Below are 27,769 nucleotides of genomic sequence, written 5' to 3'. Positions count from 1 at the left end.
TTTAACTCAAAGTCTCTCATTGTAAGGCATTTTCTACAGCCCCCAAATAATTGTTGTGGCTCTTTTCTGTACCCTCTCCAATTTTTCAGCTTAAAAATGTGGACATTAGAACATTAGAACACATTATTCCAGTGCTGGTCTCACCAACACCGTATAGAGAGATAAGATCAACTCCCTATTCCTATTCACTACTACCCATTTGGAGTCTGCCCTCATCTACAAACACATTCTGCTTAGTCACTGACAAGAAGTAACCCTACCACTATTATTATTTATCCAGCATCCAAAAGGGTGCTAGAAACTTTACAGAAAGGAGGAAGAGGTGGCACAGGCAAGTGGAATAATCAAACAGAAAACAAGGGGAGAGGAAAAGAAACAAAGACAGGAGAAAAAGAGTGTCATGTCCTTCATCACTCAAGTTTCTTCTTCCTATATCTTCCTATACTTTCTATTTTCCACTATTTCAAGACTACATTTAAATTCATCTTCACCATATTCACATGTTGTACAGCATAAGTAAACAAAAACAAAACTGTACGCTCCATCCTTCACTCTGTATTCAGCAAAACACATAATGAAATCATGGGAATACTGCTTGAATAAGAAATGTTGACTACAGTCCTAGGTTATTATCTACCTCAAAAAAATACACTAATAGATTCCAAGGCCAGAAGGGACCTTTCTGATCATCTAGTCTGATCTTCTATATAAGACAGGCCATAGAACTTCTCCAAAATAATTTCTAGAGCATATCTTTTAGAAAAAAAGTAGACAAGAATATTCCAGAGAAAGAGTACCCAGTCCCATCTGCAATATCCTCATCTTTTTTTGGTGAAGCAGCAAATCCACCTACATCCATCTTTGCAGATGAATAACGTTTTCAAGTACTTAAAGTGCATGTAGAAATCTTAGACATTCCCCTGGAGACTATTCAAGAAAACCATCACAAGCTCTTAAACATATTGCATTAACTAACACTCGGGAAATTAGCCATGCCATGCCAATAAACAATGGCACGCTGGAACCTGCCAAATCCATCTGGCATGAGCCTGCTTCCATCTCAACTACCTCTAAGACAGCAGGTCAAGTCCCTGCAAAGGATTTGAACACTTACTCTCATCCTGCATCTGGCTCTCTTGCTGTGCAAGTAGTACAGGAGAGAACAAAACAGCAAAGTCCACTAAAGTCACCCCAAGGAAAAAAGGTCCCAAAAAACTGGATCTTTTCAGCAAGCTTTCAAATGAAAGCAGCAAATTATCAAATGCTGCTCAATATATGTTTTTAATTTGGGACAAACTGTCTAATTTTGTTGATCAGTTACTCAGGGAACACCAAGAGTTGCTGAAATAGCTTATGGACAACTGGTTGCTCAAACTTCTCGGCAGACTGCACTGGACACATGATACAGCAGGGCACACCATGGCTACTGAAATAAGCAGGACGAGGTTGTCCTGGTTTCAGGCTTCTGGAACTTCAACGGAGGTTCAGGCAATAATTGAGGACCTCCCATTTGAGGGAAAGCCTCTTCAGCAGTGGGACAGACAAAGCTCTCCATATTTTAAAGGATGAAAAAGCAACTCTGTCCTTCCAGGGCTCTGTATCCCAGCACCCATATTTTAGGCAGTGCTCAGTTACATTCAACTCAAGATCTTTAGAGCCACTGAGAAAGAGGCAGAGATTCCGCCAGAGGCAACCCTCTGCCTCCTCCTTGGCTGCTCCACAGTCTGAGGTTTTGAATAGGCATGAAGAATCTTTGTTCTATCCTTCTCCCCACTCCGCTCCTTTGGCAACCAGCTGTTTTATTTTCAAGAATCTTGGGCTGGCATTACTCAGACCAGTGGGCCCTCAAAATTTACAAAATCTTACAAATTTTGAATCCCTCGTACCCATATTTGCACTTCAGAAAAAACATACAAAGAATGATCACTTTATACGCATACACCCCAACAAAAATCAAAACACTGAGCATTTCATGTTTTCTATATTTAAAAAATAGTATAAATCCTAACTAATCAATTTGCATAACATCCCTGTGAGGTAGAGAAGCTTTAATCATATTTTATATAGCAGTAACACATACAAATAGTTCATGTAACTTTGAAGACCGCAAACAGACAGATCAGGATTAGAACTCTCAGGCAACAATCTCCTCCCACATCAGCACTACTGCTAAATCCTAAGTATTTTTTCCTTTACTTCTCCAAAGTCACTTCATTCCTGCCATTAAACACTTGATCATCTTTCCTCATGACTACTGAGAACTCCGCTTCTCTGAAATCCCTAGCTGTCACTTCACTGCATCAAAAAAACACAGCTGTGAAAATCATCTTCTTTGTCCACTGTGCTATCCATACCTACTTCCTCCTCCAATCCCTTAATCATGCCCACACCCCTCAGCACCATGTGAATGAACACCTAATTTCAGTTTATTTATAAAATAGGATTACAATATGTCTCTGAAACAATGAAATGTACATGTTTTCAGAGCCTGTTCCTGTTGGTTTTACAGAGAACAGCATTTTATCTTAGTTTTTATAGACCATAACAGACTGGTCACCTGAAATAGCTGCCAACCTCTGGTGACATTGAAGGTAAACTGGACAAGCACATATGCACCTCAAAGACCACTCCCAAGTCTGTTATGCAATAATGTTGCCACCTTACTACCCTTTGTGAGACCTCCCAGTTAGCACTCCCCTCAAGCCAGCCCTCCCACACAAAAGTCAGATTCATACAGAGACTTAAGTTAATTTGCATTTTTTCTAACATAGGGCCCAATCCTGCAAAGTGCCCTCAATGCCAATCAAATCAGTGGAAGTTGGAACGCACTCAGGACCTCACAAGACTGGGATCATAAATTCATTTATATAGAGACAACATGACCTGAAAAACTGTTAGGAAGCTTACACAGATAAAACTAGAAAAAAGATGCAGAACATACATATTGTAAACGAAAACTCATCATGCAAATTCTATACAAAGTCCCTACAACAACAGAGGTTCAAAACATTTGCATTTTTGTAGTTATTGGGATGAATTTGTATAAATTGTAGAGGTAACATTTACTTCATCTGGAGTACATATATCATGTATATTAAATATTGCTCAAAAATCTTTTTCTGTCCTGTTACGTAAATTAAATAACTTTGTATCTTTTTACCACATTACATTTACTTTGCCTGTTAATTCAAATACTTTTGTTAAATCTCAGAAAAAAAAAATTCTATGGAAGGAACATTTTTAAAATGTGCAGTTTTCCAGATTAAAAATAACAGTCCAATATCAAAACATTACTCTAGTTTCTAGTAAAGATAAATTGCCTCACGAATAAATTACAATAATATATGTTTAAATAGCTTTAGGTTGAAACACAAATCAGCAAAAGCGAGGAATCTCAAATTTAGGCCTTTAATTGATTTAGGAAAAACAAACAACTATAGAATGATAGCCTTAACTAAGGACCAGCTGCAGCAACTCTTACACTGAACCAAATCAACATTCAACAAAGCAGGGATGAAAGAAACAGAAACCCCATTCCAGTAGTACCAAAACTTCCAGAGGAGAGGATCAGAATAGAATCAGCACAGTATCCTGACCCCTCCTCCTCCGTGGGAAACACTGCATGGCTACAGCTGTGTGCATTTAGGAGACAGAGAAGGGAGCAGATCTGGTAAACAGCCACTTTACATGTCATCTTCTCCCAACAAATCTCAGCAGGAGTTCATGCTGACCTTATCAAAATTAACTCCTGCAGATTCAAACTCTATAGCATCTACCTCCACTCCCCCAAAAAGATTAGCGCATGTAGAGAGAGGGAATTTATATAGATATAGATATATTTTAATAGACATACACATTTCCCCCGGAGATAGAAAAGGGAGGAATAAAAATAAATAGTCCACATGACAGATACTAGTCACATTATTTAATGAATGTCTGGAAAGTTCTAAAATATCACAGTGATGGGCACCATGCAATAACTTAAAATGGAACAGAAGAAAGCAGGAGTGTGGAGGGAGGGGCTAGCCCCTCATACTGACATTCAGTCATCATAAGTGTCCCCAAAGTTTACAGGAAATCCATCCTTACCCCCTAGATTCTCTAATAAGAATGTTATCACAAGACCTCTCCAAGTGTCAGCTCAGACTTTCCATCATAATTTTACCCACCCATGTTTTATTTTCATGAAATAGAATGATACAGCCTGTAATTCTTACTCAGACAAAAGTCCATTTCACTTCAAAAGAAGTTTGCCTTCAATGGAAATTTTGCTTGAATAAGGAGTGCAGAATTTAGCTCTATCTGCATCATAACAATAAGAATAATTAAATGTATATGTTGTATTAATGTTCTTGTTTTCTTTTAGAAATTGGGGAACATACCTGTCAAGAAGGTTAAATTGCAAAATATTTACCTAAGAGAGCAGAACAAGTTTTTGTATGGTATTTTTTCTAGTAAATATAGAGAAAGAGAACATTTTTAGAACAAACAGTGCTTTGAAACTATCAAGTGCATATTTCACATTAAATAAAGTAAATAAAATGTCTTTAGAAAATAACACTGATAAGTTGTTTACCTGAAACCATATCACTTCTCAAGGTCTTGTAAATTATTATTAACTCCCATTGACAACAATACTTCTATAAGATAGTTGTTTCAGTCCATCCTGTACATACATATTTTGGCATATAGTCTTTCCAACACCTTACACACAATTCTCAGCCTCCACCACACCATCCACACACTGTGTCAAGTGAAAAGCTAAAATTACAGCAATGACACTCCTTAATGAGAAGACAGTGGGTCAGCTCTTAAGCTGTTATAAATTGACATAGCTCCATCAATAGGAGGTTTGAGTGTGAAATCAATGATAAACTAAGCCTCATAGAATGCATATAGCTTCTCTCAATGTTCTAATGGAGGGTGTGGTATCACCTTACTTTATTTTGCAACTGAATGCATTCCTTTCCCCCACAAACTTCCTTCTGTTCTGAGTATGTTCTCAGTTAATAACAGAGCAAACTTAAATTTACAAAAAATAGAAAATCAGTTTACACTTATAATCCTTACACTTAACAAAACTGATGTTAGTTGGAGCCTCTACCTTTCTCAAATTAATGGGAAATTACCCTGCCTATAATATAAAAAATTATATGACTCCTCATGCATATAGGTCACAATCACATTTAAAACACACATAGCATATGTTTAGATTTTAGAATTATACATGATTTTTCACTATAAAAATCAGTGATAGTCTTACTTTCTTACAGTAAATGTAATTTTTAAAATCACAAATATTATAGAATCCAAAACAAAGTTGCCAGCAATATTTGTTAATCTTTAATGCTACTCTCATATATTGAAGCTATACCTCTGATTAATAACTTGTAATTTCATCTCTTGTTAATGTTTTTAAACACACAAAACTTTTGAATTAAAAATGTACACTTTTTATTTTAATTCTCCATATTATTCAGAAATGTAACAAATCGTTTAAGTACTTTAAAATGTGGGTGCCACAATAGTATTATAATAATTTATAATATTAAAATGTCAGCTATTTAATACTCTGAATAACTTTTATTATTTAGAATTAGAATGACAAATTAGATATGTAATTTGATTTCCAGTGTATAATTCACACTGGTGTTCTTCAAAATGTTGACATGTTAAAGCATTTTTTAAAGCAGAGACACATTGAAAAGGATTTAAGAAGTGGAGCACTCTTTTGCCCTCAATAACTGTTATTTAAAGAATAACCATAGTTTAAATTTCCACTAGCATATTCCTAATGAAACAATGACTGGACCACACACACTTCCAACCAAGCATCAAGGCCCAGAGATAGCTTTTAGCTAGATTTTGAAGGAACAGTTGAAAACCACAATGATCAAGAGACAGTGCTAAATCATCGAGTTCTCTCTTTTTTGCATTAACCACTGATACTATGAAAAATATTGTCACCTCTTTTCTGGCTTTTTCATATTTCCACACATAATATTGTATAGAGTAGTGTGATTTTATACTTCTAAATCATTAGAGGTGAATTTAGTGTTTTCACCAGATAGGGAAGCAGTTTTCATGAGTGTTTACATGTGTTTGGTAAGTAGACATATGGGACAACCGTACGGATTCAGATTACAAACCCAGTATCTTCACATTAACCTGCAAGCAATAGATCTGAATGCCTCCCCAAGTGCTTTAAATAGGTAAAAATAACCGAAGATCATAAGAAAAAGTTTGCATTCCCTTAGCACCCTTCACTTCCCGCTGCACTTCTAAGAAACAGAAATGCATTAAAATGTAGAGCCTTCCGAGACAAGTCTCCCCCTCATCCCTGACAACCGCTGAGAGCTGGACCCGTCTGCAGACGGAAGGGAGGCGATGGAGAGACAAGGAACGATAGCAGGGCCATAAACGCCCACCCTGTCTGGACAGCTCCCTGGTGCTGAAGTTACAGAGCCGCTGTGGAAACGTGCTACCCTCCTCAGCGTCCCGGCCGCTGGCAGCGGGCAGGCCCCGCCCGGCGTGTGGTTAGTGGGACAGGGTGCTAGGGAACCATAGGTGCCAGGGGCTTAGTCCCCACCCCACGGAGACGTTTTCTCAGCTAGGAAAGAGGCGCGGAGCGGGGGCGGGCGACGCTGGTGGAGGAAGATGGCGGCTCTTGCAAACCCACTTGGACACAGTTAGAGCCTAGGCCCCGGCCACACATCTCCGGCCCAGGGTGTGGGGGCGAGCGGCACCAGGGCCCCGCCACACGCTCACAGCCCGGCTCGCAGCCAGGAACGAGCCCGCGGCCTCCCACCCGCGCTCCGGCAGCTCCCCCGCTGCCTAGACCCTTTTCCTTGCACACGCCGGGTTAGAACAGCAGCACCTGTGCGGCCATGTTGGGCGCCTAGCCCCAGTCTCTGCCCGATGCCAGCCGCCTCCCCCTGTCCCCAGAGAGCGCGGGGGGGGGGGGGGGGAGAGGGCAAAGCACCGGGGACATGGAGCAAATACCACAGCCGAGCGGCTTCACCTCCACACCCCCATCAGCATCCCCCCTCCCCACAGCAGCTAGAGCCCCGACAGAATCAAGCCCCCAATCCCCGTAACACCTCCGGGGCTGGGGTCGAGACCGCCACCCCGGCCCTCTCTGCGGCCCTGAGCGGGTAGGAAAGGAGGGGGCTGCCCTTACTTGAGCACGGACTGCTCCTTCTCTTCCTCCTTCTTCTGCCGCTCCATGACGGCCAGGATGATCTTCCTCTCTTCCTCCGTGAGGTGGCTGAGGTCGGGCATCTCCGACTGCGGGGCCTGAGGTGGAGGAGGCTGAGGAGGAGCAGGGCCGCCCCGCGGCCCGACAGGAGCCGACATGTTTGGTGGAGCTCAGCCACGCGACGGGAGACACGGGGCTCGCTCGGGCGGCAGTGGCAGGAGCAGCAGCCGCCGGCGCGGGGAGCGATACATACAAGTCAATGCACGCGGATCAATGGGCAGCCTGATGAATCAACAGCGCTGCGCCCCGGGGAGGGGGCTGACCGGGGAAGCCCGGCCTCACACACACACTCTGCCCACTCGTGAGGGGAGCCGCGGGGGGGGGGGGAGTGACGCGCGGGAAGGGGGCCGAAGCGGAATGAACAGGGACTTTGGGAGGGGGGTAGCGGAACGGGAGGAGACCTGAGGGGATGGGCAGCGAGGGGGTGGCCAGACAGAGAGCGGGGGAACGGGATTGACCCCAGGAGAAGGAGCGAGGCCAGATTACGCTAACCCCGGCGCCAGAGGGAGAGTCCGAGCCCGGAAACCAGGGGCCGCAGGGACGCCAGGGGCAGGAGGCCGGTTGCAGGGGACGAAGCGGGGTGTGTGTGACAGGAGCCCTGCCGCCCAAAAGCGCAGAGCGGGGGCAAACCCCTTAGGGTGCACGCGAGCCCCAGCCGCCGGCAGCTGTAGCCGGCTCATAACTCCACGCCGAGGTCCATGGCGGGGGCTGTGTGTGGGGCGCCGCTGGCGGCCGCCGCCGCCTCCTGCTGCAGGTGCTCCTGCGCGGGCCTCGCCGCCGCCGCGCTCGGCTGCTGGATACAACCCGCCTAACCCATCGCCGCGCTGAGAGCCGGAGTCACGGGAGGGGGCTCCGCGTCCTCCTGCCGGCCCCCCGCCTGGCCCGGAGCGACGCGTCTTCCTGCCGCGGGGTTACGGGGCTCCGCTTCCCGCGGGCGACCGACGCCCAGCTAGGGGGTGGGGAGAAGGTTTATTATTATTATTGTTATTTATTTATAAATGCACAAAAATGGATGCGATAAAAATCACGCGAGGAAGGACAAGGAGGAGCCAAGCGCCGCGGACGCGCTGGGAGGACCGAGCCCAGCTGCTCAAGGGGCGGACGCACCGAGGGATGGGGCGGAGAGAGACTGGGCCCAGCAGCCGCTGCCGGGGCTCTCCCGAGAGGCGGGGGTGGAGAGGAGCTAGGGGCAGGGGGAGAGGAGAGCAGAGAGTGAGAGTGGAAAAGGCAGCCAGAGAAATCGGATTAGGGAGAAGGGGGTTACGAGAGGGCGAAGTGGCTGGGAAAGGAGGTGGCGTGAGATACAGCAGCCCCTGGGGAAGGAGGAGATGGAGATGTGCGTGGAGGCGAACTGGAGCAGAAAGCGCGATGGAGCAAAGGTACAAAGAGGGTGGGAGCTAACCAGGTACAGTGCACCGCTGGATGTAAGGGGGGGAAAGCGGTGCACGCCCATATCTTTATTCACACCCAGGCACATAACCAATAACCGGAGAAGAGGCACAGCAGTACAGTTATTAAAAGCATCTGAGCTGAGCTCTGCCCTGACCTGAGTGAGGGGTTCTGGAACGGCCGGTGCAGCATCCCGGCTGCTAACGGCTGGAGAGCTCAGGCCTTGGGGAGAGGGCTCAGGTTCTTCTTGACTCAACTTTTCTCCTTTGGAAGCTGATGACAGTACAGGGCCCCACCACTTAGATCCAACACAAAGTGTAGGAGACAGCGAATAAAATACCACCCAACCACAATCCAAACTCGGGTCACAGAGAAAGAAAAGTCAAATTTGTACATAGCCACGTACCTTACCGATGTTTGTCTGGAAGCGGATTAACCTACTGAAAAGATAACAGCAACGGTGAGTCCTAAAGAAACGAAACAATAAACATATACTCTTTGAATAATGTAATTCCTCTGAGTTTTCTTTTCTACTCTAACTACTATCTTAATATTCTCCTTCAATTAATATATCTAACGTCTATTTTCTGTCTCTTACCTAATTTACTCTAATGAATTTCCTGTCTTTCTTGCTTCACTTTCTTTAATATAGTACTTTTATTCTTACTACTTTTCAGTTTATTTCTTTCCCTTGTTCCTTTTAATTACTTTGCTTTCTCCATCAGCGGCTCTTTATCTCCGTTTACCTAAACTACTATTACCTGTCACAGACTCTTAACTGGAGCATCATTCCCCAGCTGCAAAGGGTAAGATTTGCCCGGAAGTGTATGTGTATGTGTTGGGGTTGGGGTTCTTTTGAGCCTCCAAAGTAGAAACTCAATGGCGCATTACAATGGAAAAGAAAGGGAAAGGAGGAGGAAGTTTTCATGCACAACTGAATCTTTCTTCTACAATAGGGACCAGGTTGCACTGGAGAAAGCCTCTCAAAGCTCACATACTCATCCCCAACCCCCAACCCCAATTTCTATAGGAAGCAATCACACCTGGGAAAAGAACCAATGGGTGCCAAAAAATGCCATTTAGCAAAAATAAATGACAAACAACATATCTTGATGCAGATTTAGAGAACCACATTTAGACCAAATCTGTTGGTTTTCAATATATTTATTAAAAATACATTAAGATAGTCACCTGACATTCTTTTACATGATGTGTAATAGAAGACGGTTACTCACCGTTGTAACTGTTGTTCTTCGAGATGTGTTGCTCATATCCATTCCATTAGGTGTGTGCGCGCCGCGTGCACGATCGTCGGAAGATTTTTACCCTAGCAACACCGGCGGGTCGGCTGTGGAGCCCCCTAGAGTGGCGCCTTCATGGCGCTGAATATATACCCCAGCCGACCCGGCGCCCCCTCAGTTCCTTCTTGCCGGCTACTCCGACAGTGGGGACGGAGGGCGGGTTTGGAATGGATATGAGCAACACATCTCGAAGAACAACAGTTACAACGGTGAGTAACCGTCTTTTCTTCTTCGAGTGCTTGCTCATATCCATTCCATTAGGTGACTCCCAAGCCCAACTTAGGCGGTGGGGTCGGAGTGAGACATTGCTGTGTGCAAAACTGCTGATCCGAAGGCAGCATCGTCCCTGGACTGCTGCACTAGTGCATAGTGAGCTGTAAACGTGTGGACTGACGACCAAACCGCAGCTCTACAAATGTCCTGGATCGGAACTTGCGCCAGGAAAGCCGTCGAGGAAGCTTGGGCCCTCGTGGAGTGAGCGGTGAGGTGTGGTACTGAGACACCTGCCAGGTCGTAGCAAGTCCGGATGCAAGACGTAATCCAGGAGGATAGGCGTTGTGAGGAGACCGGTGAGCCTTTCATTCGGTCGGCCACTGCAACGAAGAGTTGCGTCGTCTTTCTAAAGTGCTTTGTGCGGTCAATATAGAAGGCCAGGGCCCTTCGCACGTCCAGGGAATGCAAACGTTGATCCTGGCGAGTAGCATGTGGTTTAGGGTGAAAAACCGGGAGAAATATATCCTGGTTGATATGAAATGGAGAAACCACTTTAGGGAGAAAGGCAGGATGTGGACGAAGCTGCACTTTATCCTTGTGGAAAACTGTGTAAGGGGGCTCGGATGTAAGCGCCCTGAGTTCAGAAACGCGCCTTGCTGAGGTGATGGCTACGAGGAAGGCTGTCTTCCAGGACAGGTACAGAAGTGAACAGGTGGCCAGTGGCTCGAATGGAGGACCTGTGAGCTTGGAGAGAACCAGGTTGAGGTCCCACGTCGGAACGGGGTGACGTTGTTGTGGGTACATCCGGTCTAAGCCCTTGAGGAATCTAACGACCATCGGGTTAGAGAATACCGAGGACGCGAGTTCCCCTGGATGGAAGGCCGATATAGCGGCCAGGTGAACTCTAATTGAAGATATCGCCAACCCTTGCTGTTTTAGGGAGAGGAGATATTCCAAAATGAGAGGGATAGGTGCGTGCAACGGGGACGTGGCTCGCTGTTCGCACCAACAGGAGAACCGCTTCCACTTGGCCAAGTATGTGGTCCGTGTTGAGGGCTTCCTACTGCTCAGCAGAATCTGTTGGACAGAGTGAGAACACTGTTGCTCTGCCTGGGTGAACCATGGGGCAGCCACGCCGTGAGGTGGAGTGATTGCAGGTCGGGGTGACGCAGCCGGCCGTGGTTCTGCGTGATGAGATCCGGATACAACGGAAGCGGGATCGGTGTCCGAACCGAGAGTTCCAACAGCGTGGTGTACCAATGTTGTCTCGGCCACGCTGGAGCGATCAGAATTACCTGTGCCTGGTCTCTGCGCAATTTGAGCAGTACCTTGTGGACCAGAGGAAACGGAGGGAAGGCATAAAACAGATGGTCTTTCCAGGGAAGGAGAAACGCATCCGAGAGGGAGCCCGGAGCTCGACCTTGCAGGGAGCAGAACACGTGGCACTTCCTGTTGTCTCGAGATGCAAACAGGTCTATGTGGGGAAACCCCCACTTCTGGAAGACGGAATGTATAATGTCCGGACGGATAGACCACTCGTGCGTTTGAAAGGACCTGCTGAGCCGGTCCGCCAGAGTGTTCTGGACTCCAGGGAGGAACGATGCCGTGAGATGGATTGAGTGGGCGATGCAGAAGTCCCACAGGCGAATGGCCTCTTGGCATAGAATTGACGAACGTGCTCCTCCTTGCTTGTTGATGTAAAACATGGCCGTGGTGTTGTCGGTGAGAACTAACACACAGCGGCCACGTAGGAGATTGAGAAATGCCTGGCACGCCAGGCGCACCGCCATCAGTTCCCGAACATTGATGTGTAGGGCTAGCTGAGGTGCAGTCCACAGGCCCTGGGTATGGTGCTCGTTGAGATGGGCGCCCCAACCCAGAGATGAAGCGTCTGTGACCAGGTGCAGAGAGGGTTGTGGGGCGTGAAACGGCATCCCCTCGCAAACCACATTGTGATCTAGCCACCATGTGAGGGAGGTCAGGACCGAGTTCGGGATTGTGACCACCGTATTCAGGCTGTCCCGATGTGGGCGGTATATTGATGACACCCAGGTCTGGAGTGGGCGAAGCCGAAGTCTGGCATGCCTGGTTACGTACGTGCATGAAGCCATGTGACCCAGGAGGGTAAGGCACGACCTCACCGTGGTAGTTGGGAAGGCCTTGAGTCCCTGGATGAGGCTCGTGATGGTGCAAAAGCGATTGTCTGGCAGGACGGCTTGTGCGCGTCTGGAGTCTAGAACCGCACCGATGAATTCTATTCTCTGGGTAGGTTCTAGAGTGGATTTGTCCTTGTTGAGTAGGATACCCAACTTGTTGAATGTGCGCACTATTATGTGGACGTGAGCACGAACTTGTTCCTTGGTACGACCGCGTACCAGCCAGTCGTCTAGGTACGGGAACACCTGTATCCCTTGCCGACGAAGGTACGCTGCCACAACAGCCATACATTTCGTGAACACTCTTGGGGCCGAGGATAGGCCGAAGGGAAGGACTGCAAATTGATAGTGCACTTTGCTTACTAGGAATCGCAGGAAGCGTCTGTGAGGCGGGTAAATTGCGATGTGAAAGTATGCGTCTTTCATGTCGAGGGCGGCAAACCAGTCTCCAGGATCGAGGGAAGGGATAATGGCCCCCAGAGAGACCATGCGGAACTTCAACTTTACTACGAATTTGTTGAGTCCGCGCAAGTCCAAGATGGGTCGCAGACCTCCTTTGGACTTGGGGATGAGGAAATAACGGGAGTAGAATCCCCTGCCCCTTAATTCCACTGGAACCTCCTCTATGGCCCCCATAGCGAGGAGCGTAGAAACTTCCTGTATAAGAAGTTGCTCGTGAGAAGGGTCCCTGAAGAGGGACGGGGAAGGGGGGGAGGAGGGGGGGATAGAAGAAAACTGGATAGCGTATCCCCTCTCCACCGTGCGGAGGACCCAACGGTCCGAAGTTATAAGGGACCAAGCACGGTGGAAGTGGGAGAGGCGATCCCGAAAGGAGGGGGCTGGATCCTGGGGGATGACTGGGGCGCCGTCCTCGACCGCACCTTCAAAAGTTCTGCCTGGGGCCTGAAGGTGGTCGAGGTGGCCCCTGGTTCTGACCGGGTTGAGGGCCGGTCCACCTTCTTCTACCACCTCGCCCTCGCCTCCGGGCCGAGTCTTGTCTCTGACGAGGCGGGGGGGGGTAGAAGCGCTGAGGTTGCGGCCTAAATGGCCTGCGCTGGGGGCCCACAACATGCATCCCCAGGGAGCGCATGATTGTTCTCGAGTCCTTGAGGCTCTGCAGGCGGGAGTCCGTCTTATCTGAGAACAATCCATGCCCCTCAAAAGGCAGATCTTGTAGGGTTTGCTGCAGCTCCGGAGGCAAACCCGAAACCTGAAGCCAGGAGATCCTGCGCATAGCGATGCCCGAAGCCAGGGTCCTCGCCGCTGAGTCTGCAATGTCCAAGGAGGCCTGCAAGGAGGTCCGAGCCACCTTCTTGCCCTCCTCTACCATGGCTCCAAACTCTTCCCTGGACTCTTGGGGAATCAACTCCTTAAACTTCCCCATAGAGTTCCAGGAGTTGAAATTGTAGCGGCTCAGTAACGCCTGTTGGTTCGCCGCTCTCAGTTGTAGCCCTCCGGCTGAGTAGACCTTACGGCCAAACAGGTCGAGCCGCTTAGCCTCTTTTGATTTAGGCGCTGCAGCCTGCTGGCCGTGGCGCTCTCGTGCATTCACTGATTCCACCACCAGTGAGCACGGTTGGGGGTGGGTGTACAAGTACCCATAGTCCTTAGAGGGGACAAAGTATTTTCTTTCCACCCCTCTCGCTGTGGGTGGAATGGAGGCAGGAGTTTGCCATATCGTATCCGCATTCGATTGGATCGTGCGGATCAGAGGTAACGCCACCCTCGATGGGGCATCTGCTCCAAGGATGTTCACGATCGGGTCGTGCACCTCCACTATCTCCTCCGCCTGCAGGTCCATATTACGGGCCATCCTACGCAGGAGATCCTGGTGAGCCCGAAGATCTATCGGAGGGGGACCCGTACATGAAGTGCCCGCCACTGCCTCGTCCGGAGAGGAGGAAGAGGATGCCTCCGGTGGTACCGGATCCAAGGGGGGGTCCTGATCCCCTTGCTCTTGGGCCGGGGCATCACCTGCACTTGGGTCCCTGGTGTCGGGTGGCGTGGACACCGAAGCCTCCATGCCTCCTGGCGGAGGCCGAGAGATGGTGGATTCTGGGGCCCTTCTAACCGAGTGACCCGAGCGAGAGGTCGATGGTATTGGAGCCCCTTGTTCTTGGTGGTATGCCCACGGGGTCCAAAACGACCAGTGAGATGGTCCATGAGATTGGTCCTCTGCCATCTCCTGCCAGTGGCCGAAATTTTGTTCATCGGCGCGCCCTTGAGGGGGGTATGCCGATCTCGACAAGTCCTCCGAGGAGCGAGACACCGATCTAGACGGCCATGGCGGTGCCGAGAGAGATGAAACCATCCCGGTGGGCTGCGGTGCCGCACGGTGCCGGTCCGGAGATGATCTATCTCCGCGCGGTGCCGGCGATCGGTGCCGGGACCGCGACCGGTGCCGATGACCTCGTCGGTGCCGGGAGTCGGATCTGGACCTCGACGAGGACCTGGAGTATGCCCGGTGCCGGGAGCGACCCCTCGACGTCGAGCGCCGACCGTAGCGGTGTCGAGAACTACGTCTCGACGTTGATCGGTGCCGACGATCATAGCGGTGCCGAGACGTGGAGCGGTGCCGCGAAGTAGATCTTGGCCGCGAGTACGACCGGTGCCGAGACGATATTCGGCGCCGGGACTGCGAGCGGCGTGGGGACCTGCTTCGGGACCTGGACCGGTGCCGAGGTTCCAGCCCCTGTGATGGTGGGCGCATCAAAGCAGGTTTCCCCCTCGACTGGACCGGGCGAGTCAACGGTGCAGTCGGTGCCGGTGGCTGAGGCGGTGCCGGCTCCGTGAGAGCTATTAAGTCTCTCGCCGCCGCGAAGGTCTCTGGAGTCGACGGGAGGCACTGTATCACCGCCGGCCTGGGGGGAGACGCTATTTGCACCGGACTCAACGGCCTCGGCGCCGGAGTCGACGGTGCCGGAGGCAACTGTTTCCGTTGCTCCACCGGTGGACGCGGCTCTACCCCCGACACTGGGGGAGCTGGCGTCTTCGGCACTGATGTCCCCGTCTTATGGGCTTTTTTATGCCCTGGGGATAAGGACCGGCGCCGAGGCACTTGCTGTGTCTGCGGTGCCGACGAGGTCCGGTGCCGGGGAGGCTTGTCTGACGCCACTCGCGTGGTCGTCGCAGCCGGTGCCGCCGGGGCACTGCGCACCGAGGTGCTAGGTGCCGGGGCCTTGCTCGTAGAAGGAGCGTCCGGGCTAAGAGCCGCCTCCATCAGAAGTTGCCTGAGCCGAAAGTCCCGCTCCTTCTTCGTTCTCGGACGAAAGGCCTTACAGATTTTACACTTGTCTGTCTGGTGTGACTCTCCCAGGCACTTCAGACAAGATTCGTGCGGGTCGCTCGTGGGCATAGGTTTAGCGCAGGAGGCGCACAGCTTGAAGCCGGGAGCGTTGGGCATGAGCCCGGCCCCGCGGCCGGGGGAGAAAGGGGGGAGACGACCCCCTTAACCCCCTGGACTATTTAGAACAACTTTACAACTACTTAACTAACTTACAACAAACTCTAAGACTATAACTATAACTACAACTATGATACAACAAGAAAAGCTAGGGAAAGTGGAGAACAGCTAAGCAGCGCTCCACAGTTCCAACGACCGTCAGGGGCGGTAAGAAGGAACTGAGGGGGCGCCGGGTCGGCTGGGGTATATATTCAGCGCCATGAAGGCGCCACTCTAGGGGGCTCCACAGCCGACCCGCCGGTGTTGCTAGGGTAAAAATCTTCCGACGATCGTGCACGCGGCGCGCACACACCTAATGGAATGGATATGAGCAAGCACTCGAAGAAGAAAAGATATTTCTAGTCAGCTTTATTATTACTACACACTTTATTTGGTGTCCATCAACATATTAGGAAACTTAAACAGAGATTCAAATTCCCAGTAAGAGATCAAATAGCATACTCTACTGCTGCCAGCACCCTTTCAACTGGGCTAGGAAACAAAGATTTAACCATATTGAAAAGCCTGAGCAAAGTGATGCCTCTTTCTAAAAGTGGCCAGATTTATCCTTAATTGTGTTTCCACAAGACATGAATTCTAAGGAACAGCCTCAATATCAAAACCACTCTGCCACCAGCACTCGAAAGTGTTAAGTCTTTGGGACAATAAGTTCTAGTGTGCTGGAGGAACACAGACCAATGGTAGGTTAGATATGGTGGAGCAGTCCTATCAGTACCATATGCCTAAACCATTCAAGTATAACTGTATAAAAGATAACCAGTGCCTTGAATTTCACCTAGCAAGTCTATTTGTCAGCTGTAGGTGAAAGAAGAATATTGTTACCTGATGTGACTTGTACATATAGGAATAGTGAGGAGTCTGGTAAGACCTCGCTTGACTGTGAACCATTTTGACACCAGTTGAGCAGATGCAGTCAAATGATAGAACAACTATAGCTTTCACCAGGTCCTCAAAGCACTTTCATCTGCCAATGAACATTACCTTTGTCTTGCCAAATTGGACTCCAACCAAATGGCTTTCATGCAGTGTCCAATTTTTGCCAGACACTGGGTAAGTTTCTGGGTCAAAAGAGAGAAAATGTAGAGCTAGGTGTCATGAGCATAGGGAATATGTTATAGCCCATATCATCTCATGATCTCTACTTATGGGATAACAGATGTTGAACAGAAGGGTCAACAGGACTGGTCCCTGTGGGATTCCCCAAGTTAGCATTCAGGAAGGAGAAGTAATCACTCATCACTCTCTAAGAACAATCAGAAAATTAGCAGAACCCCACTCTATGACAACTCTCTCCACTCTGCCAGGTCATGAAGCTGTGTCAGTAACTGCTAATGTCACAAGGTGGAAGGGATATGGAAAAAAAAGTTTATAAAAATCAATTTAATCTAATCTGGGACCACAAACACTAAAATTGCCTTAATCATAGCTGTTATTAAAGGATGACATCACTATAGGGCAGAGTTAAGGTTGTTTGTGTGCATTACATACATTAACATGTTTAATTTTATTTTAAGTGTAATCTTAACTCTGAATTTTCTAAATTTATAATGATTGGTTTTGAAAATGTCAATATGCCTATGATTTTTTTACTTTTAAATTACTAATATGTATTCTCAACCTTAGTTTAAAATATCAGATTTCCACTCTTCCTTCCATATCCTCTGTCAATAAAATTATAATTATAAATAAATCTGAGAATAGGAGCCAAAATCACACACACCTTCAGAGCCTTATCCAGGTATTTAATTTGTAAGTGAAGCAAGATCCAGAGCAGAAAATATTCTATGACCCATTGAAGAAATGGTTCCACTTGACTTTTCTATGCTCCATAGATCTAAAAAAATCTACCATCTCTTTCTCTCAACAGATCTAGCCATCATTATGCTAATTTTCCTGCAATTAAAGGGAAACATTACCTATTTATGTCCATGTCATCTTGCATATAATTTTCTCTAGTGCTGTTATTGATATCTGCATTAGATGGATGACTTACTGTTGAAAATGTACTTGAAGCAAACTTCTTACCACATAGTCCAGAATAACTCCAGCAATAGCAATCCATAATTAAACAAACAAACAAAATATCAATACTGGGTCTTATCAGCTATGGAACTCATTTTCAAGAAACATTAATTAGTAATTCTCTCACTAGTGATGTTTCTAAAAATGCTGAGCATGATTTCCAGAGATCCGGAGCACCTGCAGCTCCTATTTACTTCAGCTGGATTTATGGGTGCTCAGCACTTCTGAAAATCAGATTCCCAGTTTTTAATCCTTCTCTTCCAATGTTCTGTTAGACTTGTTCTCCTGCTGCACAGCCCTCAGCCTAATTTCACTCCAACTGACTGTTGTCAGATACATCCTCCAGTTTCTTTTGGGTGGCCTCCATAAATCCCAGTTGCCTAAAGGTATACTCTTATATACTCTTGGGGTTATTAATCCAAGTTTTCTGGTCTCATCCTTCTCCTACAATGTCATGCTGCTTTCTCCAGTTTCTTCAAGATTGCTGCACAAGAGGAGCTCCCAGTGAAATAGCAGCACTTAATTTTGAAAACTCTCACAAACCTCCTTTAATAGAGGTCTGGAATAATTAAATGATGCATGTTGTACTTTAAATGTTGTTAACTCTATCAACAGTATCATGCCCCAATCCTGCAAGATTTATGCACATGCTTAATTTTAAGTACAAATAGTCCCCTTGAATTTGTTAGTCTCTAAGGTGCCACAAGTACTCCTGTTCTTCTTGAACTCAATGTGACTGCTCATATGCTTAAAGTTAAGAAAGTGTGTAAGTTTTTGCAGAATCAGGGACTTACTCATATTTTCTACCTTTAGCTTATGGAACTCATTTCCTTGAGTCAGAGTGAGTTGCTGCAGTACGTCAGCAGAGTCAGTCTGAACTCAATGGAAAATTAAAAAATAATAATTTAAAACAGCCTTTGTTGTAATAGAATGAGAAAGTCTTACCAATATCAAGTTTAGTGGGCAAAAGTTGGTATTGAGTGCCATCCATTACAAGACATAAAAATTACAGGTATGGAAACTAAATTTCTCTTTTACATAAACCACAAAATCTTTTGTATTTTACATGGCAAATTAGTGCTTGGCAACAAGGGTATAAGTCTACAGTGCACCTGCTTAAAAAGTTCAGTGAGCTAAGCTGCAATCTAGGACTTTCACTGTGCTTTAGCAGGGTACACAGTGAGATAGCATGCAGCAAGCTGGTGTGCTGTAGATTCACACGCTGGCTTGCCACACACTAATTCACCATGTAGACAAGCCCTATATTTCATCTGCCATTGCATTGCCCACTTATCAAGCTTTGGCAGGTCTTTCTAAAGTTTCCTGCAGTCATCCCTAGACTTTACTAACCTAAGTAATTTTGCATCATCAAAAATTTTTGCTATTTAACTGCTCAACCCCATTTCCAGATCATTAGTGAATTTCTAGACAAAAATGACATTAAGGATGAGAATACACATCAGTAAACTAGGATAATATACATCAAATGCATGTTATAATTGTACCCAAATCAATCAATGCACAGTTAGGGCACCCAAACAACCTTATCTCTGCCCTGTAGTGGCAGCATGTAATAGCCATATTATATTTGTGGATTATGATTAAGGTAATTTAATGTTTGTAGTCCCAGATTAGATTAAACTGATTTTGAAAGAAATATTAGATGTTTTCCTTTATCCTGGTATCACTCCAGGGCAGAGTTGGTAAGGTGTTAAGTATCCACAGCTACCAATGAAGTCAGTGGGAACTATGGAACCTCAGCATCTGTGAAAATCAGTCACTGTGAAAATCAGTTATTTAGGCAGCTAATATGGGGGTTGTGTTGGTGCCTAATTTATGTATCCAAGTGTTAAAGTACTGGCCTGTGGGTGAGTGAGAGTAGACATTTTTCAAACCCCACAACCAATTCTGATTAAAGCATCTAAGGTTTTCAAGTAAGGTTAGCTCTCTTGGAACTGGCATATGGTTTCCTTTGGAATGAAAATATGCCTGAGAGAGATAGTCATAAAAGCTTTTTGTAAGTAAATTTCTAGATAGAAATTTCATTTCTGCCTGGGCTCCACATCTGCCAAGTAGCCACAAAAATCTTTCATGAACCTCATTTAATTCATATGATAGGTAGAGTGAGAGATGGAAACACTGCTAAACTGCTACCAGAAGCAGATCTGTGAAGAGAACAATCAACTCCATTGTATTTAAACAAATAAAATTCTGCATTACAATTTTACCATGGTGTACCATGAGGAAAGGAGACAGTATCTTATACAAGTTCATTTTATATTCCAAATGCAGAGCCACTAGAATTATAAAGGCTAATATCTAATTGGACAACATTTTTTTCCTTGTGCACTGAGATCATTAGCACTCATCTGACACTTTCTGGTACCTTTTACTGAAGATGGTCCCTGTGGTGCTCACTGACATACCTCAGATTAAAATCAAATATACAAGTGCAGCGTGAAAGTTTATAAAGACCAGCATTAATCAAATCTGGCATTTTACTATGCTAAGGGGAAAATTGCATTAGATGAAATTAGAGTCAGCAAATGCATGGTAATACTACAGTCACTTCTCTCCAGAAGAGTGTCCTGCCGGATAGTAATGGAAAGACTCACACAAGATCTCACTGTATGGTTATATTTTAATACTATTTCCATTGAAACATCTGCATTCATTATAAGAAAGTTAATAAGTACAGATGAGATGTCAAAACATTTTTACTGTATGCTGTTCATTAGATTCTCATAAAAGATAATGGGAGAAATATACTTTAGGATTTGTGGATTGTTAAAAAATTAATATCTAATTATTCATTTTGATAGTTGAAAGATTTAAGAGTTTGCCTTTTCTTCCAGCTTTTTCTGATTGTACAGGGGTTGAATAAAAAGTAACTTGAATACATTATTTATATCTGTGCAAGAGGTGAAGTCCTGTACACATGGTTGTTTTGGGAAGTTGGGAAAAGGGATGATAAAATATCAGTTTCCATCTTTGTGATTGCAACTTGCACCTTAAAAAAAAGTTTAAGTGAACTTTGTTTCATTAGAGGTGAAGAGAGTTCCTTCAGTCTTAATGAGACTGAAGTATCTATCATTGAGAGATTACATTAGACAGAATGCCAGTCTGCCTTGTACTTTCAAAGCCTGCCTTGTACTTTTTGCATCTTACATAAAATAGGGGTCATGCTTTCAAAATCAGTTTTCCTTGAGATGGAAAGAAAATGAGTAACTGTACGAATACTTATAAAGCCTACATAAGTATATTGGAATAGCTATAAGGCCCACAATTCTTTAAGCAGAATCTTACAAAGGAGGCTAAAAGTCTGATGTGGTAGGGGGCCTAAATAGGACACATTGCAGTCAGAATCTACAGCTCCCTGTGTACGACAGAGAAGATATTCATTGCAAGTTTCATGGTTTACCACAAGAAAAATGTGGAATGTAGATAGGCTTTGAAGCCTGGGGCATGGCCAGCAGATCTATTCTGGCCCACAAAACCTGTTGTGGGCCAAAACCTACTGGCCCACAAAACATGTTGTGTGTGTAGTTGGTTCCATCCATTTGTAAACCGTAGGCCCCCCATAGGCTGCTATAGTGATGTGATTCAGATGCTCACAGGTACATTGGGGATAAGATTCCCCTGACCCTCAGTGTCTGCAAAATTACTGTAGTATCTCAGATGCCTTAATACTCGCCCACATCAATCGCTCTTTCTGACCTAATATTACATTAGAGATGAAGAAAGAAAGAAATTTCTCTCTACCTCCTTTCTCTGATTCTACCAGTGTGCATTATCTTCTCTTTGTCTTTTAGACTGTACGCTCTTTTAAGTAGGGACTGTCTTTTTTACTGTATCATACAGTGATCAGCATGTTGTTGTTGGTTAACAACTAATAAACTAGCAATTATAATTGTTGGCATTTTAACAGTGACTGTTGTGGATTTCACCAGGACCCATCCTTCACAGACTTCTGTTGTCAATGGTATTACAGGCCCATGACAGATATAAAAGAACATCTGATTTTTGTCTATCTTTAGATATTCGTCCACACAGACCAACGTCGTCTCTGCACAACAGCCAGGCCTAAAAATTGACTAAAAAGATAAAGGAAATTTGAAGATTATAGATAACAGTGCTACTTTGCTACAAGTTTTACAATCACTGTGCCCAACAATGAAAGGTTGGGACAGGTTGAAAATTAGCAAGATCACCCCAACAAAAATGGTTTCTCCTAACACCACCTTGTTTCAGTGAAACTGGCAACCTCTTGCTAAGGAAACATTAATGATCTAAAGCAATAATGTCGCTGTTGACCCTGAGTCCCAGGAAAGTGAAGAGATTAAGAACTTGTGAATTGAGTCAGTGGCTTTCTGTGGGGTTTCCTCCAAACGAGTCAATCATCTGGACAGGGTATACTTGTATTCCCATCCTGCATGGATGGGCATCCACTAAGGCTAGAATCTTTGGAAGACTCAAGGAACCGTCAAAAGGCTGAAAGGTATGACTCTGAGGACTCTTTGTGGGTTCATATACACAGCAAAGTAAAATCTGCAGCTGGCCATGCCAGCCTACTCAGGGTGTGGGGCTGTTTCATTGCTGTGTAGACTTCTGGGCTCAGGCTGAATCCCAAGTTCTGGGACCTTGATACCCCGCAGGGTCCTAGAGCCCAGGCTCTAGGCTGAACCTGTAAGTCTACACAGCAATGAAACATCCCCACAGCCTGAGCTGCACAAGCCCGAGTTGACTAGCACTGGCCAGCCGCAGGTGTCTAGTCGCTGTGTAGACATACCCTGTGAATGGAAATATGCAAGTACACATCTTGAAGATTGGGAGCTGTGAACCAGTATAAAAGATCCTGGGAAGCAGAAGGAGGCTAGGCTGAGCAAACCAAATTTGAAAAGACAGAAGGACACATTGAGATGTCAAAGATCAAGGATGGGTCTCCAGCCCCTTTATTCATTGGAACTAGAAAGTAGCAGGAAAAGAGAAGCCCCTTCCTCTAACTTCAAGGGTACTTTTACCACAGCTCCATGTTGTATTAGGGAGTTCATTTGTTCCAAAAAGGTCTCTCATGAAAGGGTTCCATGGAAAGGGACAGGAAAAGGAGGGAGGCAGTAGGTGAAGACTGAAATCACAGGGGATACACCCCTTGCTTACTATCTCAAAGATCCACTAGTCTGAGATATTCAAAGGTGATTCCCAAAGGTGATTCCAAAGGAGGGGGTGTAAAAGAAAGAGGATCCATAGGAAGGTCTCCCAGGCTCTTGAAACGCATGTCAAAACTGGTTCTTGGAAGATGGTCCATACTATGGGGCAGGCAAGGAGGGAGCAGATGGTCAATGTCTGTGGTACCTCAGCGTTTTTTTTCTTGGAGGCTTAGAAGAGCACTGTTTGGAGGTAGTACTGAGGCTGAAGCTTGTGCTTATAGTATGACTATTAGTTTCTCTGCATTGTGGGGATGTACAGATCCAGGGATAGAAGAGTGGCTTTAATGTCCTGGAGACCGTGAAGTGGTGGTGGTGGTGTTGAATAGCTTGGTTTTCTCCAAACTGGTTTTCTATGATTGTTTTGACCTCGTGTGGGCTCCCAGATGCCTGGTACCAGGAAAAACATCTTATGGCAATAGTACATGCCATAGTCTGTGCCGCCACATCAGAGCTGTCAAGGGCTCTCTGCCATAAATGTCTTTTATTCCTCAGTGTTTTTTTCAGTCATTTATCCATCATGCTGGATATTCTATGCCAAAATAAAAAAAATCATACTCCAGGGGCAAGGCTTGGTAGTTGGCATAGACCTTATGGTTATGGCTGAAAAGAACTAGCCTCTTTGGAATCTTCTCACAAAGTCAGGTGCTGATAGAAATATTCAGGCCCCTCCTTGGGATCTGGTACTTTCTATCCCCTCTCTTTATAGTGGTTGAAATAGAAACAGGAGTGTGGCAGAACACCTTAGCAGGCTGGAGGAGACCCTCATTGATGGCCACTGCTATTTAGCCCAGTGTCACCTTCCAGAAAGAGTATTAAGGTTTTTAATCTAACTTCTCTGTGAGTATGCTGTGAGCATAACATTGGGAACCAAGGGTCTTGGCGCCACAGATGGTGCTGGAGTGCTTTGCAACAGTGTAGTACCCAAGGGCAGAATGACCCCTGTGGGACAAAGAAAGAGTCAGTCAATTTGCTCTTCAGTGCCAAGGTACCGGGAAGTGATTCAGAGCCAGAGGTCTTAGTTGTTGTAGCGTGAGGAGAAGTCTTGAGTTTTTTACTCAGGGTTTGGGTAACAGTAAGTGCCCTGCACCTGGATTCTTGATTGGAACACCACGCTTTTCTCCCCCTTTCTGAAGGCACAGAAACCGTTGAGGAATGTGGTCTATAGGAAGAGACCGCTTGAGAGGTAGAGGAGGAAACACAGCTGGCTGGTGTTGAGGTGAGATGAGGCTGATCCTTTCCAGGTTTCTAGGGGGTGGGAACTGGAGCTTTATGGTTCTTTCCAGCAGGAATAATTTTAGCTCTCTGTTCTTGATGGTTCTCTTGCAGAATGAGCAACATGGAAAGCAACACTCTGCTATGTGTCCTACTCCTAGGCAGATGAGACATTGGGAGTGGCCAGCATTAACGGGCATGGCACAATCAAATGAGCAGTTCTTAAAGCCGGATAGAGTGCACCATGATGGAGGAGTACCCCCTGGAGGGGGGTGAAGGAGTGTCTCACTACACATACCCCTTAAAAGGTTTGTGTTTATGTGACATTATTGACACGAACTGTGACCATATAGACCATTGTTGCAACTAAGGTCATATAGTGGCACCAAATCTTGTACAGGGGAGGTCAAGTGGGGTATCTATGACAAGGTTATGGTTTGCTGGTTATGATTATACTATCTGTATGCATGTATCATTTTTGTATTTAAAGTTATAAGTATTGGCTCTATACTGTCTGTATTTCAAACTTGTGCTATGTTTCTGGGTGACACGCAGACAATTTGGCATCAGCACTGCCTAGCTTGCTTGATGACCCATTAAGGACCATTAGTTATACAACTGACCCACTGAGAGAAGGCAGATATATCTTGTGACTCAGCAAGGCATGCAGGGACATGCCTATGGACAGAACTCTAAGGTTTTTCCATGCCATGTGCTACATAGCTTGTCTTTGGAACAAAGAAAGCAGAGGCCACATGGCAAGAGACTATAAAAGACTGCTGCATCTCCTCCATCTTGTCTTCAATCTTGCTTCTGACCTCTGGAGGAACTTTACTACAAACTGAAGCTCTGAATAAGGACCGAATGACCCATCCCAGCTGTGGATGTACTCCAAGTCTCTGGAGTACATTTGAACCTGTAGTTTATTCCATCACCGCTACAAGTCTGAACCAAGAACTTTGCCATTACTGTATGTAATTGATTCCATTTAACTAATTTTAGCTCACATCTATATTTCTTTCTTTTATGAATAAACCTTTAAATTTTAGATTCTAAAGGATTGGCAACAACATGATTTGTGGGTAAGATCTGAGTTGTATATTGACCTGGGTCTGGGGCTTGGTCCTTTGGGATCGAGAGATCCTTTTTTCTTTTACTGGGATATTGGTTTTCATAACCATTCGTCCCCATAACGAATGGTACTGGAGGCGATACTGGGAAACTGTAGTGTCTAAGGGAATTGCTTGTACGACTTATGGTTAGCCAGTGGGGTGAAACCAAAGTCCTCTCTGTTTGGCTGGTTTGGTGTGCCTTAATGGTAAAGGAAAACCAGTCTTGGGCTGTAACTGCCCTGCTCTAAGCAATTTGTCCTGAATTGATACTCTCAGTTGTGTCCCACCCGAGGCAGCAACATAACAATTTATTTTAATCCAACAGGCAAAAAGACAATAACTCATACTAAAAATAAAAATAAACTAGGACCAAAGATCCCAAAACAAAATGAACTAGAAGTAGTAGCTGTGTCACACAAGAACACAAATACTGCTGGTGTTCCATCTTTTCCCATGGGTGGTAAGAAGAAATTAAGTGGCAGCTGAGGCCATTTTGCCCTTTATGCCCTCAGCTTCAGTGGTTTGGAGGACTTGAGGGGTGCAGCTGCAACCACAATGGATACTGCTATTCAAAAATAATCCAATCTCATGTGCTGAGCCCCCAAGGGTGGATAATCACTCAAAGAAGAATCTACATTCCATTAGCTTTTTCCTGCAGAATCTGTAATGTCTCAAACAAAATATTAAGCCCCTTAAAACTAAGACTGGATGACCTGGAGTACCATATGTTAATCATGGCTGTGACCCCAAAGTCCCAAACCATAATCTTAAATTCCTTAGTAAATGTATTGTCATCCCCAGAATCAGTTAACTCTTCATGAGAACAGATTACTTAAAGATAAACCATCCACTGGAGAAAAAGAAATCGTTTATATTTTTGTGTTTAAATTAAACGCAGATCAATGAGAGAGTCAAACTCCTATGCAGTGAGAGAGAATAACCAAGGACTCACATTTTCACATGGCTTCTTTGTTTGCTTTCACTTTCTCCCTCTTTGGGTTGGTTTCCTCTTTTGTTCTCCCTACCCCTTTTTTCTTCACTGCACTCATACTGCTCTTTCAAGCATTTATTTAGGCTTCCTATTACATTTCTGCCTTAATTTTCTGTGTTTGTTGCCTCCTCAAGGGGGTTCAGCAGTTGTTACTACGCTTTCTTCAGTAATAATGAATAATAATAAATAATATTCATGTCAACCTCTCTCCCTAGCTACCCTCTCCTAACTTAGCCCGTCCCACAATTGCCATTCCCTATCTGTCCCTCTCCCATGTTGGAATCAATCTCCTGATTAAAAGGGCTGCACCCAAGACACTGAGTTTGCTTTTGGACCAGTAGTAAGTAGACAGTTACAACACCAGCAAAAAGCAGAAAGGGGAAGGCAATGGCCTGGCCAGGGCAGCAATACAAAAGGAAGGCAGTGGAGGACAAGAGTAACAATAGAATGGAAAGGGTATGGTGTACAGGAGGGAAGGGTATTAGACAGTGAAAAAGAACATGGAGAGGCTGGAGAAAGCGACATGACTGGAGAAGCAATGGAAAACTGTACAGGGCATAAATCCGTGACTCAAATCCATATATAGAAAATAAGCAAACAGGCAAATTTGGTTTATGGGCCTAGACTTCCATTGAGCGTTTCTAGTAACTCTACAAATAAACCATTTGAATTTTACTCCTGTGGTTTTTGACATCACTGCAACTTCTTGTTATAGCCACATTATGCATAATAGCCTGATATTTATTCTGTTTCATGTGTTTGTGGTTGACATTATTGTTGTAACTGAAAATCTTTAGGAACTTCTTGAAGGACCAGTTGGGATACCAAAACATTCCAATTTACAAAATTAGTAATCACACATCCTGCAGCTGTAAGAATTGTAGAGATTTATTTCATAGTCAGAATTTTCTTTTACTTCAGTAGAGTACAGAGAATGTATAAAAAGAAAAAAGTTTGCAAAGTAAAACAACATTTAAAAAGTCTACACGGCAAGCCACAAAAGTTGCTTCCTATATGAATTAAACCAAATGAAGACAGACTAGGAGTTTAGAACCCCTTTTTATATTAGATATCTGAGCAAATAATAGGAGGAGCTAAAAGAACCAACTTAGTTCTGGGGTTTTGTATATAGTAAAAAATGAGAGCTTGAATGATTTGCAATTTCTTTCTAGTGGTGCTCTCTCAATAAAAGATTTAACTAGTTATTTTAGCATTCTAGTAGGACGTTAATGCTTTCCAAATTGGGTATCAATTTCTTGGTTATTAAGTAAAATTTTAGCAGAAACCTTTTTTCAAAAACTCTCTTATACTGCATTTAGTGAAGACTATTTCTAATCTATTCTGTCTGGGTTTTATGCCATGCCTATTACCATGATATCTGAGCTTGTTGATATCTCTATCCCATTACATTTTGACCCAGCCCCATCTTCATTATGAGGATATGT

At 45.4% G+C, this 27,769-nt stretch overlaps 1 protein-coding gene and 1 long non-coding RNA gene across 23 annotated transcripts in view; one reads left to right on the top strand and one right to left on the bottom strand.

Moving 5' to 3' along the window:
* Positions 1-7,564, bottom strand: part of RIMS2 (regulating synaptic membrane exocytosis 2) — a 782,248-nt gene extending 774,684 nt beyond the window's left edge. For 16 of the 22 annotated variants that reach the window (XR_010598944.1, XM_065585993.1, XM_065585982.1 and 13 more), the window contains exon 1: positions 7,181-7,564. Coding sequence is in view for 21 of the 22 variants with exons in the window: in XM_065585993.1 (XP_065442065.1) it covers positions 7,181-7,356 (176 nt within the window). In the remaining variant the exon portion in view is untranslated. The remainder of the gene's footprint in view (positions 1-7,180) is intronic. The other 6 variants (XM_065585992.1, XM_065585995.1, XM_065585994.1 and 3 more) reach the window with 3 other exon arrangements.
* Positions 7,565-8,367: 803 nt separating this feature from the next.
* LOC101947890 (uncharacterized) lies at positions 8,368-25,278 on the top strand. Its single transcript, XR_509343.4, has 4 exons — positions 8,368-9,107; positions 9,373-9,453; positions 24,143-24,225; positions 24,336-25,278. It is a non-coding gene; the product is annotated as an uncharacterized LOC101947890 (long non-coding RNA).
* Positions 25,279-27,769: the final 2,491 nt, after the last annotated feature.

The sequence above is a fragment of the Chrysemys picta genome, chromosome 2 (assembly GCF_011386835.1).
Source record: "Chrysemys picta bellii isolate R12L10 chromosome 2, ASM1138683v2, whole genome shotgun sequence".
Taxonomy (NCBI): domain Eukaryota; kingdom Metazoa; phylum Chordata; order Testudines; family Emydidae; genus Chrysemys; species Chrysemys picta.
The sequence above is the reverse complement of the archived record's forward strand: the minus strand, read 5'-3'. Positions and strand labels throughout refer to the sequence as shown.